Here is a 14,767-nt window from a genome sequence, read left to right as displayed (position 1 = left end):
AAGCTTTGATGCTTCTTTTGTTTCCCTGTATGTCATAATAATAGCTAAGAAGAATAAGATTGAAATCAATGTCTGCTAATAGATGTTGAATTAAACTGAGACAGGACTGAGTTTAAAGATAGGAAGGAACAATTGTTTGAAGCTTTAGGAGCCCTAAAGAAAGGAGTATACCTGGAGAAAAAAAATAAAGCAGTCTGAAACTTGAGTAGTTAACTCAATAGAAATAACTGTGTAATAAAGCAAAGGAAAGCACTCTCTTTGATCATGTAGTGATTGCTAATGCGAATACAACACCACCATAATTGATACTTCTAAATGAAATTTAAATTTTTATATGATGTAAATGTAGTTGTAAAATGTTTTAATAACTGTTTTACTATTAAAAATAAAATATGTTTTAAAGGTAGACTTTGCTCAGGTGAAGGAGAGGGAAGATTCATACACACACACACACACACACACACACACACACACACACACACACACACACAACTCCTTGGTTTCTGGTTTGAGAATTTGATGGTCTTGGTACCAGTTACTGATTTGAGCAAGAGAAAATCAAGGGTTCAGGGTTGGACATGGAAAGTTTGAGATGCAGACTTCTTTGTAGAGCTGCCAAGTTGGATGCATGGAGCTGGGTCTCCATGGAGAATTCAGGAACACAAATACAAGGCATACAGATGGTATTTAAAGTTTTAAAAGGAAGGGGATCACCTAGAGAGAGAGAAAAAGAAAAGTGCTTGGGCCTGAGCCACAGGACACTCCAAAGTTAAGAAGTTGGGTAGAGAAGGAGTCAGCAAAAGGAAATTGAAAATGAGTACCGGTGAGGCAGGAGGACAGGTGAGGGTACACAGTTTCCTAGAAGCCAAGTAAAAGGTGCTCAAGAAGGAGGGAATAGTCACTCGTGTCCCATGTTACCAAGGGGTTAAGAGAGATCAAGTCTGAGATAGAGACATTGAGTGAAGCAATGCGATGTCATTGTGGCCTTGACAAGGAGTGATAGTGCAGTAGTGATGGAAGCCAGATTTGAATGGGTTAAAGATACGGTGAGGAAGAAGCAGCAGCAAGTATAGGCTTCTCTTTGGAGAAGTTTGTGAAGCTGAGCTGGAGGGCCGTCTGAGGTCCAGTGATACTCTTTTCAAAAGATGAGAGAGGGTAGAACATGTTTTCGTGCAGATGAAAATGATCCAGCAGAGAGGGAGAAATTGCTGATGCAAGAAATGGGATGACAGGAGAAACCAAGTCATTAGCAAGACAGAAGGGATGGGGTGCAAGGCACGAGTGGAGGGTTTGGACTGTGCTCAGGCAGGTAGACTTTCTCTGTTGCAATAGGAGAAGGTGGATGCAGTTGTACACCAGGCTCAGATTTGCTGCTGGGAAGATAAGAGAGATCACATAATGGCTCTGGTTTCACAGTGACAGACAAGCAGTGTTTGTTAGCTGAGAGTGCATGGGGAGGGGAGGGTGTGTAAAGTTTGAAGGGAGAGAAAAGGATATGATAGGCTCTCAGGTAAGAGCCTAAAAGATAACAGTGGGACTGGGCCGTATTGAGTGCTCGCTGAGGTTTGTGACTGTGAGGGGAGATCGTGATTTTTTCCCCAGAGACATTCAGCTGCTCAGGGTTAGGGATTTCGCCAGGCATGCACCATGCAGGGAGAAAGGATCAGGGACTTGACCGTATTTAGAGCAGAGTAATTCAGATGGTGACCATGGGGTCTAAGCTCTATAAGGATGGAAATGAATCCTGGAGAGAGGACAATGTATTGCAAGAAGTGGAGGAGTAGTCCTTGTGACTTGAATCTTGTGTTTGTTTGTTTGTTTTTTAATACCATACATCACCAGTGGTTCTCCTTCTCTTTATTTTTTTAGGATGTCTGGAATGGCTGGTCTTTTTAGCATCTCTGGCAAGATATGGGTGAGTAAATATGCCCTTTATTATTATATTGGCAGAGGGTTTTTTTTAAGAGTGAAACGGTAGCGTCTAAATAATTGGAAAATAAACACTTATAAATGGTTTTATAATTTCCGTTTTCTTTTTAAGTCACAGAACTACTCTTACATGGGGTCACAGTGGAAGTGTGTCTTTGTGTCCTTCTAAGGACATAAATTGGACAGAGACCTGTAACTACTGTGTCAAAGTCATATTTTCTTAGATCGGTAATGAATCCTTTTAACAAAGCTGAAAGGGCTTATGTGGTTTCTCTTCATCTTATTTTCCCATTGTTGTAATCTCCCTACAGATCAAATATTTGTCAGGGATCAGCCAACTTGTGTGTGGGCCGGGCCACCCTTTTTGGTAAATAAAGTTTTGTTGGAACACAGTCACATGCACTTATTACTTGTATTCTGTGACTGCTTTCACACTACAGTGGTAGAGATGAGTAGTTGTGATGGAGATCATATGGCCCACAAGCCTAAAATATTTATGATGTGGCCCTTTAAGGAAGAGAGCCCCTGATATGTGTGATTGTATCATTTCACTGAGTCCTTTCAGTGGCTTAGAACTTATTTAGGTTAAAATGTTGAACTGTTACATAATCTTGAATGTATCACATAAGCTTTTGCTCCTCTTTACATGTAGGGTGAACTAATAAATCCTACCAGATTTGACAAAATTGCTGTGAAATTAAATATATATCCTTAAAGTATTTCAAAAGATCTTTAGAAGTGAGTCCCTCCCTATATTTGTCTTTTCTAAGCTATGATTATAGGTCATGCATCATATTTGGAACTTAATATTCAGGGAGCTCATGAAGACTCTCTGTTTTTCATGCATTTACTGTATGTTTAGGGAAATTTAAGAACAAATTTTTGTGTCCTAGTTTCTCAGTTGTGTTATATTTCCTGCCTTGTGAGATACCTACTTTAGGGTTTTTTTTGTTTAATTTTTAAAACAGAAAGCAAATTGGTAACTTAGATTCAGTCTTTTTTTGGTTAAGATTTGTTAACTGTTTTTTTTGACATTTGTTTATCATATTAAACAATAACTAACGTTTTTCCCTTTTCAGATAGTTTGAGTTTCATATGGTTTTCTTCTGATATTTTCGTAATATTGGCAAGAAGTTTATTCAAAGGTTGAGAATTATGAATTACAAACCAGGAACTGAGAGTAAGGGATTCAGCCTATTGCAGTATTTTGACAATAAAGGTTGATGGAGTCATATATTCTGATAGCTATCTGAAAACCTTATAGCTATATAATGTCTAATCCAAGAGGATTAATTAATAAGTGTGAGGAATCATCATCAAGATCTTAGCACAGAATCTATTATAACTGCAGGTCAAGAGATGAATTTGTTCTGAGGGTTAAGAAGAGCTTAGATGGAAGCTGATTGTGACCTTCACACATTGTTAAAGAGTAGTTTTATTTTCAAAGATAGTACCAGGGAAAATAAATGATTGCTCAGACCTCTTATAGCTTGACTGATAAACAAGGAGTTGCAGTTTTTCATCATGTCATGCAAATGATTACGATGTGTGGCATTTGGAGCACATCAAGGCCAGGAGTTGATGTTTTATCTTTGTAGGCACAGTGCACAGCCTTGGGCAGCATGGATGGATTCTGTGTGGATGCATTGGACTTAAGAGAAAAGGCCATTTGGAGAATAGAATATGATCCATCTCTGAATAACCAATTAAGATGTTCTTATTAGGACTGAGAAGTAAAGTATATATGATATTTATATATTTTATATATACATATGTTCAGACTTTCCAGATACTTTTTAAAAGAACAAAAAATACAATTTTATAAGATAAACTGTAGAATTTGACAAACAGCAATTGCATTTTACATTCTATTAGGTCATTTTGTCTAATATTAATACCATATTTTTTCTCTCTGGTTAGTGTATACCTGGGATATTTTTTTCTACTTTCAACCTTTTTGTTGTTATGTTTTAAGTAAATCTTTTTAAAAGCATATAGCAAGAAGTAATTCTTTTCACTGATAAAGTTAGTCCATTTATATTTATTGGGGTCACTAATACATTTGCCCTGATTGTAGATTGTGTGTGTATGTGTGGTGGGGGGCGGGGTGGGGATGTACATGACTAAAAGAATATAGATGGTAGGTTTGTAGGTTATTTTAGTCTCCTCATATGTGTACACATTACCTTAAATATCTATAACAGAAATCTGGTATTACTCTCTGTATCAGCATCTGGTTTCCTCAAGCCTCTTGACAAACTTTTGTAATTTCTTTTATTCTTAGAAACAAGTCCCCAGCCTTTCATCAAATCTCGGGGAAGGGCTCTCACCACTTGTGTTTTCAGAATTCAGCCCTTGTCCTCTTATTCAGAGGGTATGATCTCTGGCCTGGTGTGACCCAGTCCTTGGCTATGCATCAGTCTCTGATTCCCACTGCAACCTCTAGCTATAGTTTGCCTTGTCCTTACAGAACTGCTGATACTTAAGCCCGTTCTCTTAGCTGACCACCTGGCTGCTCAGTTAGCTTATTTAGCTGGTTCTTCTCCTGTGCCCAAGATCCTCACATCAATGTTGAGTATGTAATTGTGGGGAACATAATCTGTTTTTAACTCAAGTCTAGATAATATAAAACTGTAGTGCAACTGTATTAACAGTGAACAGAAGAAACACAGCACTGGAACTAAAAGAGTGTAAAGACTCTGAGGAAGAAGGTAAAAACAGGGAAGAAAGAAAGACGCAGAGGGGCTAATGCCAGTGAGGCAAGATTGTTGATGCCAATCCACAGTCTCTTACCATACTGAGATTTTTGTGGATGCATAGACAGATAGGAGTCAGTCTTTTCTCAGCAGCAGTGTCCCATGGATGGGTTGCTAGTCCACCCGCTGTATGTTTCCCAACCCATTTGTTTTCCCTGCCATAGACAGTTGTTCTGTGCTTAGCATAGAACCTGGTGCCTATCATGTACTTGAGAACTGTTTTTTTGTTACTTTTATTCATTATTCATCGTTGTCATCATTATTTTACTTTTTCCACTGATTAGTCAACAAGGAATACTTTATCTTTTTTCACTTATTTTTTAACCACGGTTGATAGGATTGAAATAGGGTTTTATGACAGTTGTACAATGTGTACTTTTGTTAACTAGGTTTAGCATTTGAATGTATTTAAGCATTACTTTATTTGTTGAATTTGTGCTGCTTACTGAGCTAATACAGGATGTAAGTTAATACCTCTCCTCAGTGTTACTGTTGTTATGAAAATATGCAGGCATATGGCAAATTTTAGTTACAATAAGGTAACTTATTGGACACGCTGTGTGATGGAGAAGATTTAATGATTTATCAGTTATCTCATGATGAGAATTAAAGGCCATGAATGTTTAGACTGGAGAATAACCAGAGTGACTTTTAAAACTCTAAAACATCCCCCTCTGTTTTAGATGGTGGTGTCTCTTCTCTTACTGTTTTTGGATTTTTTGTTGTTTGTAAAAATATCTGGAACCATATTACAGTGAGATGGTGCCCATCCACAAGTCACCTCCCCTCGAGCCTACAAGAGGCTGCAGATTTGTGTCTTGTTGGAGGTGTTGAGAGGGTAGAACATAGAAGGGGAAGTGAGCCCTTGGTGATCACTGGAGAAGGCTTTCTGAGCTACTCCCACACAGGGAGGATATTTTGAGGATTCTAATCTGTGTCTGAAAGGGGTTTAAGGATCATTCCCAAACTCCTCAGGGTATATCCTGGGATGCAGATGGGATTTAAATTCAAAAGGCTCTCTGTCCCTTGGGGCCAGCCCAGCTCTGAATGAGACTCTGCGACGCTGGGCTGGATGAGTGGTGCCCTTGGGCGGGATTTAACCTGACCTGCAGTAGTTCAGATCCCAGAGGGCTTGCTGGCCTCCCTGGGGAGGGGAGGCTCCACCTCTGACCCCTGGACACCTTGGCCTGGCTCCATTCCTTAAATCCATCTGACCACTGGTTGGAATATTCTTCTCATTTATTCTGCATTTAGTTCTCTCGTTCAAATGTATGTAGCCAAAATGTATGTAGCCAAAACTTAACTCTAATTCAGTCACCTATTGCAAAAGTATAAGGTATTGGGCCCAGCAGGCGACATTTTCGTGCATAAGTAAACAACAGGATGCTTCCTTGTAATGAGCATATATAATATTGAACTAGGTCAGTATTTTCCACAAGTGAAAACTGTTACTTTACCTGGCAACGAAAGGAAACACAGAAATCTAAAATTGAACCAGATCAGTTTTAATCAGTTATTATTTGGAAACATATATACAGCAAAACTTCAAGTGCCTAGTACCAGGAACCCTAATACTCTTAAAGGTACTCTGAAACCATCGTGGACTCAGACAAAGTAAACAGGTGGCTACAGTTGTGAGAGCACAACTTGATTAATGAGGCTTTAGTAATAATCACCTAAAAAGACCACAAGATGGCAGAGTTTCTCTAAGAAGCTCAAATAAATCCTTTAAAGAGTGAGTTGATACAAGAAAATTGAAGTGGAACCTATTATAATAAGAGATGTTTTTGAAAGCACTAAGACTGTCTCAGAATGCAGTGATTCAAAGGCACACAATTTATTGAATCCTAGAAAATAACTTAGAAAATTTCTTGAGGGTTTCTTAAATCATTTATTTTGCAAAAGGGCACAAGACACTGTCCAGAAGGACTTATAACTGGATGCTGTTATTCATTCCAACTATATGGGCAGATATTACTTATAAAGCAAGTTCCAGAATTCATACATCCATGGGTCAGCACAAAGGAATACTGGCTTTCCATGTCTTCTAATTCTTTGGCACATTTCACAGTTTAATCTTGATGATGACATTGAATAATCAAGAAAAGCATAAATAAACTATGTTCAATATACAAAATTTCCTAAAGTAGAGAACTGTGCAATGCATCTTAAAACTTCCATTGAATGGAATTTGAATGAAACAACCTTTTGTATCCCAAATACCTCTTTTGCCTACTTGGGCTACAGAATACTAGATTATTCTTTTTTTTTTTTTTTTTTTTTTTCAGTACGCAGGCCTCTCACTGTTGTGGCCTCTCCCGTTGCGGAGCACAGGCTCCGGACGTGCAGGCTCAGTGGCCATGGCTCACGGGCCTAGCCGCTCCGCGGCATGTAGGATCTTCCCGGACCGGGGCACGAACCCTTGTCCCCTGTGTCGTCAGGTGGACTCTCAACCACTGCGCCACCAGGGAAGCCCTAGATTATTCTTAATAAATAATTGCCCTGGCTGAAGACAGAGTGACGACCAGTGCCATCAGCAGAGGACAGATGACAGTTTTTCAAATCAAGAGTTGTTTGCATTTCTTATGAATAGTTTAAGGATTTGCTAGTATCTTTTTCTTATTCAATAAATATTTATTGAACACTGATTATGTGTATTTAAAAACTTGATGAGTCTTTAGATATATCTCTACTGCTGAGTAAAAAATTGGAGAGAAGAGATCTCAGATTATTCTAGATCAGTTAACAAGCTTTTTTGTTTATTATTCTGAATTAAGCCAGAATAAAATATATTATTTAATTGTATTGACAGTTATAAACTGAGAAACCAATGGGAGATAGTCGAGTAACTTAGGTTTTGAGAAATATTAAAATAGAATCTTGGCCTCATTTTCATCAACCTTATCAGTTCTAGGCAAGTCATTCAGTCATTATATCTGCTTGCTGGTGGCATTTAGCTTGGAGCCATTTCATCCTGTGCCCAGTAATTTTATAGATAAAATTATCTATAGACATAACAAAATCATAAAACTATTAGTTTTTTAGTGAATGTTTTTAAAGCTGTAAGAGCCTAAAATAGATTATCACAAAGCCATCATGAGGCAGCATGGCTCTTGCAAGTCCATATATAAATGTGCTTTGACTCCAGACTGGCAGGCTCATATCTGTAATTCCTGTATGATTTAGCATGTAAATAATTTGTAGCTAAGATTGTATCTCCTCACTTATTTTTTAGTGTTTGGCATCAAATAGAGTCCCAGGGGACAGTAAACAAGAAGGGATGTGCACTCTATTTGAAGACCGATGAAATCTTATTTGTTCATAATGAATTAACTGGAAAATTTCTTCTATTATTACATTCAGGTTTTATGGTGATTAGGAAAGTTGTTAAGGATGAGTGAGGGTAGAGCAATAATAAGAGTCTGATTAGAAAAGGAAGCACAGAGACATTTTAAATGGTTGATGTTCCGTAAGTAGTAATTTAGTTCTACTTAAAAATTGGTAAAGGCCCAAGAAGTTTAATTTTTTATGGATGCCATATTATGAGTAAAAATTAAGGTTATAAATTATTAGGACAGAGTGACAAAAAAAATCTCAGGATGGAAGAAGGGACTAGATAACCAATTCTACCAGAGTTCTATTTGATCATGAACTTTAAGGAAGTATAACTTTTACTACATATGACCTTGATTATTACTCTCAGATTCTCAATGTTGTAAAATTTGACTTGTTCTTGAAGAATCATATAGATGCATAAACTGCTGGACGACCTTTGTGGGGGCTCATATAAGTAGAAACAATTTGCAGACTTGAGTTATAGATAAAGAGGGAGATTCAGACATTCTTAGTCCTCATTATAAATATATTTTTTTTACTTTTTTCTTCTGATTACAGCATCTTCACAACTATTTCACAGTGACCCTTGGAGTTCCTGCTTGGTGTTCTTACGTCTTTTTCATCATAGCCACCTTGATTTTTGGCCTTTTCATGGGTCTGGTAAGAGATAATGCCAATCTTTTTTCTTGTCTTTAAAGCCAGTTGGTTTCATGCAAAACTGGAAAGCAGCCAAGAAAGAAAAAGCTCATAAACAAACATCATTTTGCGTGTAATCTAAGCAGTTAAATAATATTTGCTTGTTTGATACTGCTTTCAGTGGAAATTTGAGAAATACTGGAAAATTCATTAAATTATTATTGCCTAATCCTCTCTCTTAAATATTCTGAAGTCGTGTGCTACCCAAAATATAGGCAGTAATGAAGAAAGAAATAGAGACTTACTCGAATTCATAGTCAGTTTCCAAGACAACTGAGTCAGCTGTGAATTCACAAATTGCCTACTTGATTAGAACATTGTGATGATAAGACCAAAGCTGTGAATTTGTTCCTTGGGTGAACAAGATGATCTTTCCTGTTCGTATACTCAAATTGAACCTCTAAACTCACCAGCTGCTTATACATACACTGCAGTTTTCCCCAGGTGGAGTGTGTAAGATAATGTGGATAAAAAACACAATCATTATTATGTGAAAAAATAAGATGCAAACCACATCACTATGTCTTCTTTGGATATGAAAATTACTATCCATTAGGTATGTGTGTATTTTCTCCCTAGAGTTAGGTAAGTGTTGGAATAATACATTTATTTACTTAACTATATAGGCAACTATAAATGTTTGGGCGTGTTTTACTCTTGGTTGCATATATTTTTGAAATCTTTCTCTTTACCTACACTTGATCAGTTTGGGCTTTAAAGTCTAAGAAGTTCGTAAAAGTTACTATACTATATACTAATCACATAGCCCTTAAACACTGTATGATAGGAATAATTGATGATCACTAAAAATTTGTATGAAAAGGACAGCCCTTTAGGTAAGATTGTCTTAAAGTCTATCCTTACATTTTGTAATGTATTTCAGCTCTTTTGCAAGGTCTTTTAAAAAATAAGCTTAAAATGTTAGCAGTCGCCTTTATAGCAAGTCACAACTTGGTACTACAAAGTCATATTCCAAGAAGCCAAGGAAGCTCGATTTTATTTTGCCATGAACATGCTTACTTCTTATTATGGTTTATATTTGTCATTTGATTGCTGATGTTAACTTCATGGGTGGGGATAGAACTTAGATATGTCATTCATTAGGTCCTAGGTATGTTCCATTCTGCTGCATTAGTCTTACTGCTAACTAACATTTCCCTAATGCTCTGGCCTAAAATGATTTGACTTTGGATATAACTTTGACTTTGGATATAAATGTGCTTCTCCCATCTACCGTCTACTCTGGAGCTGCATGAGTGTGAGGCTTCTGTAGGGGGAACAGTATGAGATCCTGGGTGATTCTGAGATGGAATTATGGGGTATGTAGTTTGAGTGTGGGCCTATTGGAAGATCACTGAAAACTCTTCTCACATAAAGAGTTTTAGAATTTTACTTTTGAGGTTGACCGTAAGTCCAAGAAGTCAAGCCTGCCTAAGCCCTAAGTTATTTGGAAACTTAGAGTCAAATAATCAGTGTAGGAAGGTTATTAGAGGCTTGACGTGAAGAAAGAAGAGAGTTGATTCTAGACTATTCAAGTGACTAAGTGATAGAGATTACTGTTCCTTCATAAGAAGTTGGGAAGAGAATGTTATTTAAGGAAATAATAATTTCAAAACAGTAATAGACTCATACATTTTCTGTTAATACATTTCCATAAAATAGCAAACACATGTCTCTGCTCAAAATGCCTTTTCTACAACTGTAACATGTTAAAAGAAACACAACAGCTAGAATTTTTGCCTTCAATGAGGTCTGCAGGTGATCAGTTCATTGCTCTGTGTCACCTTTGCCATTAACTGGGGGCTGAAAGCAAGGCCCAGTGTGCAGTTATGTGAAACTTGGTCTTGGTGACCTTGGAGGGTCTCCTTCCCTCTATGAGTCTTTATGGAGTTTAACTTATGCAGTGGCCAGAAAGGGCAGGATGTTTTCCATAAGAAGTGATTTCCGGATCAAGTCATTGTTTCCCATAAGGCTGACTATTACATTTCCTATTTTTCCTTAATTTTAAAAGATGGGAAGTCAAAACAAGGCTGCTAGTTTGATTTTTGCTTGCTGTCTTGATTGAGCCTAGTGGTTGAAATATTTTACTAAATGTTATTTTTCACATGTAAACAAAGAGCTCAGTTTTAGAAATCAAGTATATATTTTGCATTTTAAACCAATATGGGAAAGATCCTTAAGTGCATAGTCTGTGTATCAAATCACTCAGGCCGCATCATTTTCTGACATCAGCAACTCTGCTTTGAAGGGTGGAAGATAGCAAATCTGTAGACAGGCAGAAAAGCAATGGAAAACACAGGTAGCAATCTTTTGCCTCTGTTATCTGGTCTCCATTTTGGTTGGTAGGTATGGACACTGTCTGGATTTTGCAGCTTGGGTGGACTATTTTTCTACATGCTGCTGACCAGTTCCTAGTGGAAGAAAGTTTCATCTTTCCTGTGAAAGATGGCAAATCCGTCTACTCTCCTCTTTTAGATGCCTGGCTGTCTGCTAAGCTGAAACCTGAAAATCTAACCATGGAAGGGAAGATGAAGATGAGGACACCAATCCTATATAGACCCTGTTTTTAAACAGTACCATTCTTAGTGGCTCAGAAAGTGACTCATCCCAAGGGAGTGGTTCTTGAGACTGGAAAATAGATCCTGAACTGATAGAATGAGAGGGTTTTCCTCCCAATTTCTGGGAAGGAAGACAGTATAATGGAATTATATACTCTTAGAGATATAAAACAGCCCTTAGTGATAGACTAGTCCCAAGCCTGTCCTTTCAAGAGAAAGTGCAAGTGAGAGAACAGTTAAGTGACTTGCCCAGGGTCACACAGCTGACAAGGTTGAGGCTGGTGTCCCATAAGTCTGTGCTAGGCCCCCTTACCTAGCGCTCTAGATGGCCCAGGTATCTCGCAGGTGGGACTTACTCCCTCCCAGGCTTTGTTGTAAATGCCAGTTATTTGTCACTGGCAGGTGTTTCTTCTTTCCCTTGCAATGTGTCAGGACCAAAAATTTCCCCTCCAGTTGGTATTAAGAAAGCCAAAAGGAAAAAAAAAAAAAAGTCACAAAGAACATTATGTCCAGTGAATAGCTACTATAAGCAAGTGACTGTCATATTAGAAATAGGTTTTCAACCTCAGTCTTTTCAGATGGAGATGTTTTCCTCTTTGCTGTTCAAATCAATTTGATGGCTTGGAGCTTGTTCCTTCCCAAGGAGGAACACTGCCCAGCACATGGGTCTCCTCAGCCTGGCATTTAGGCCTTTCTCTGGATCCAAGAGCCCCTGTGGTCCAGTTTGGTGTCGCTTACAAGAGCCAGATAGCTGCTGCTGCCCTTCCGCTCCTGACCATGCCCAGGACCCTAAATGCCACCTTTCAAGTGGTCATTCTAGAGTCTTCCCCACCCCCATAACTGGTTGTAATCTCTGTATCTCTTAAGTATCTATCAAAGAGCTTTCTTCATTTTTTATGAGACCCCTGTTCCATATTGCTTCTTAATTAGACTGCCATTTTTTTCTCTTTTTGAACCCTTCCCCTCAGAAGTTAACATGATATCTTGAACCTAATGAGGCAAATATTAAGTAAGTAATAAATGAATATACAGATGGTAATAAAGTGAGGTTCTCATTTGATGTTTATAAAATTGAATCAAAAGGGCAATGACTTTGGGTTTTTTACATTTTAGAGCCCCTTAAAAACATATTTATGAAGTACTATTCCTATTTTAAAGACTGGGCAGTTGTTCAAAGTGTAGGTGAACTCCAGGAGTTAGCTAGGTAAAAGAGGAACTGTGAAGCCCTTCTCAGTGGGCAGCTTCCTCCTGTGCTGACTTCTCTGTGTTGTGCACTGTGTAGGGGAGGACATGGGGAGGGCGTAGAGAGCGAGGGGCTCCCGCTGACTTGGCCCCGATTCACACGTCATCCTGTCAGTTTCATCACCACGGCCCACACCATCCAGGCCTGGAACATGGACTAGAATGAACCTGCCTCTTAGGCGCTTGTGGTTTATCAAGGGAAACAGCATGTTTATAGTAAGTAGCAAGTGACTCAATGCTGCTTTCAAGGTCAGAGGTGTGAAGCCAGTCAATCACTGTTTAAAATAGGATTTAGTTCACATCACTGAAGTGTTTTCTCACAGTTTGTCCCTGTAGTAATTTCTTATAGGACTCTTAAGAATTCTACACCCTGAAGTATTCTTCCACACAATCAGGGTTACCCACTGGTGAGAGACAACCCATGTACAGACTACTTTTATTTGTCAGAATATGTTTTCTTTTTTAAAGATCACTTTAGACTTGGCTGATAGTGTCTTGTTTTCTTACACTTGCTTGATTCATCTATTTTTAGTGGTCTGTGTGTATACATTTGACTTTGTGACCCCTGTTCTACAGTTAATAGTGTTTTCCTATGTTATATCACATTTGAAAAATAGAAAATTCTTAATTATACCCTTGTCTTTTTTTGAGGACTTTTGACCAATTGCTGTGTATTGATATTTGTCTATGAATGTCTGGTTATAGAAGCAGGACCTAACTTTGAGGTTGTTTGGTAACAAATGTCCTATCCACTCACTGTGAAATCACTTTTTTCCCTCCAGGTCTTGGTGGTCATATCAGAATGTTTCTATCTGCCACTTCCAAGGCATTTATCTGAAGGTTCTGGTAAGTATGACAGATTCATGAAATAGAGTATTTTTGGAATTCTGTGGTGTGCCCTTTCATGCTCATATAGATAGTGGATTTTTCCCTTGATTTGCTAGGTGACCAAACCATCACCATTACCAAATTCCTTTGAAATATGTTCTCTAGATAGATTTGAGCAAAAATTCTTTTTTTCTCCTCTCTTAAATTAAGGAACATTTCATTTTGGCAATTGCTTTTTCCCTTGAATTGTTTGCCCTTCATTAATCAGTTGACATCTTTTCCTTCATTGAAACTGGAATGAGCAGGGAGGGAGGGGAACTGACACTTACTGAGTGTCTACTGTGTGCCAGTAACTGTCCTGAGTCCTTTAAAAGCCATCTCCCCAAATCCTTTCACTATTTCACACTGTTCCTGGGACCAAATACCCCTGAATTTCCATGCTTTTATTCCTATTGTTTGCATGAAGACTCTTTTTTATTTTTTGGCTGGCTGTGCAGTGAGGCATGTGGGTTCTTAGTTCCACGACTAGAGATTGAACCCATGTCCCCTGGAGCGGAAGCGCAGAGTCTTAACTACTGGACTGCCAGGGAAGTCCCCATGAAGACTCTTATGAGATTTCATAATTGTTGAATTTTATGTGGGAGTTCAACTAAATAAGCTTATATTTCTTTTTAGTTCTTGACGTTTTTAAGGCTTTGAAACTTCCATATATAATTATAAAATATGTTCCTTTGAATTCTTAAAAGTAACAGAATCCCATTTTAAAACAACTTAGGGGAAAAAAGAAAAATTTATTAGTTCACAAAACTGAAAAATCCAGGGATGTTCTGGCTTCATGCACAGCCCAAGGGATGATAGTTTCTACTTCATGAAGCTGATTCAGTAGCTTTCAACAGCCCCAACTCACATTTTATCAGCTTAGCAGTCCCTGTAGAAAGAGAGAAAGCTTTTGCTCCTGACTCTGGCCAAAAACTTACTCTGATTGACTTGGCTTAAGTCACAGTTCTGAACCAATCACCATGACCAGTGAGTGGGTCACTGAACATTCTACACGGTATAAAATACAGAGCACAAAGAAACCTTTGCCCTCCATGCCCCTGGGCTGTGCCAAATTCAACATGGTTAGTGAAGTCTCCAGAGAGAGGTCGAGAGGCCATGGGTGGGGCCAGGATGCCATCCAGAGATCTGTCCTGTGTGATAACATAGTTCCAAGATGGAGAAGACTGTCATATGCCCCATTGTTCCATTTCACAGCTAAATGTACTCAATTGCTGAATGACCTTTCTTTAATTGAAGTATAGTTGATGTGCAATGTTATATTAGTTTCAGGTGTACAACAGAGAGATTTGATATTTTTATAGATTATACTCCATTTTAAGTTATTATAAAATATTGCTGGGGCTTCCCTGGTGGTGCAGTGGT

The 14,767-nt window shown here is 38.2% G+C and overlaps 1 protein-coding gene across 1 annotated transcript in view; it reads left to right on the top strand.

Moving 5' to 3' along the window:
- TMX4 (thioredoxin related transmembrane protein 4) overlaps nt 1-14,767 on the top strand; it is a 48,400-nt gene that overhangs the window by 23,526 nt on the left and 10,107 nt on the right. The window contains exons 5-7 of the mRNA XM_060031221.1: nt 1,870-1,915; nt 8,580-8,681; nt 13,300-13,363. Coding sequence (XP_059887204.1) covers nt 1,870-1,915; nt 8,580-8,681; nt 13,300-13,363 — 212 coding nt within the window. The remainder of the gene's footprint in view (nt 1-1,869; nt 1,916-8,579; nt 8,682-13,299; nt 13,364-14,767) is intronic.

This window comes from Delphinus delphis, chromosome 15 (genome assembly GCF_949987515.2).
Source record: "Delphinus delphis chromosome 15, mDelDel1.2, whole genome shotgun sequence".
Classification (NCBI taxonomy): domain Eukaryota; kingdom Metazoa; phylum Chordata; class Mammalia; order Artiodactyla; family Delphinidae; genus Delphinus; species Delphinus delphis.
The sequence above is the reverse complement of the archived record's forward strand: the minus strand, read 5'-3'. Positions and strand labels throughout refer to the sequence as shown.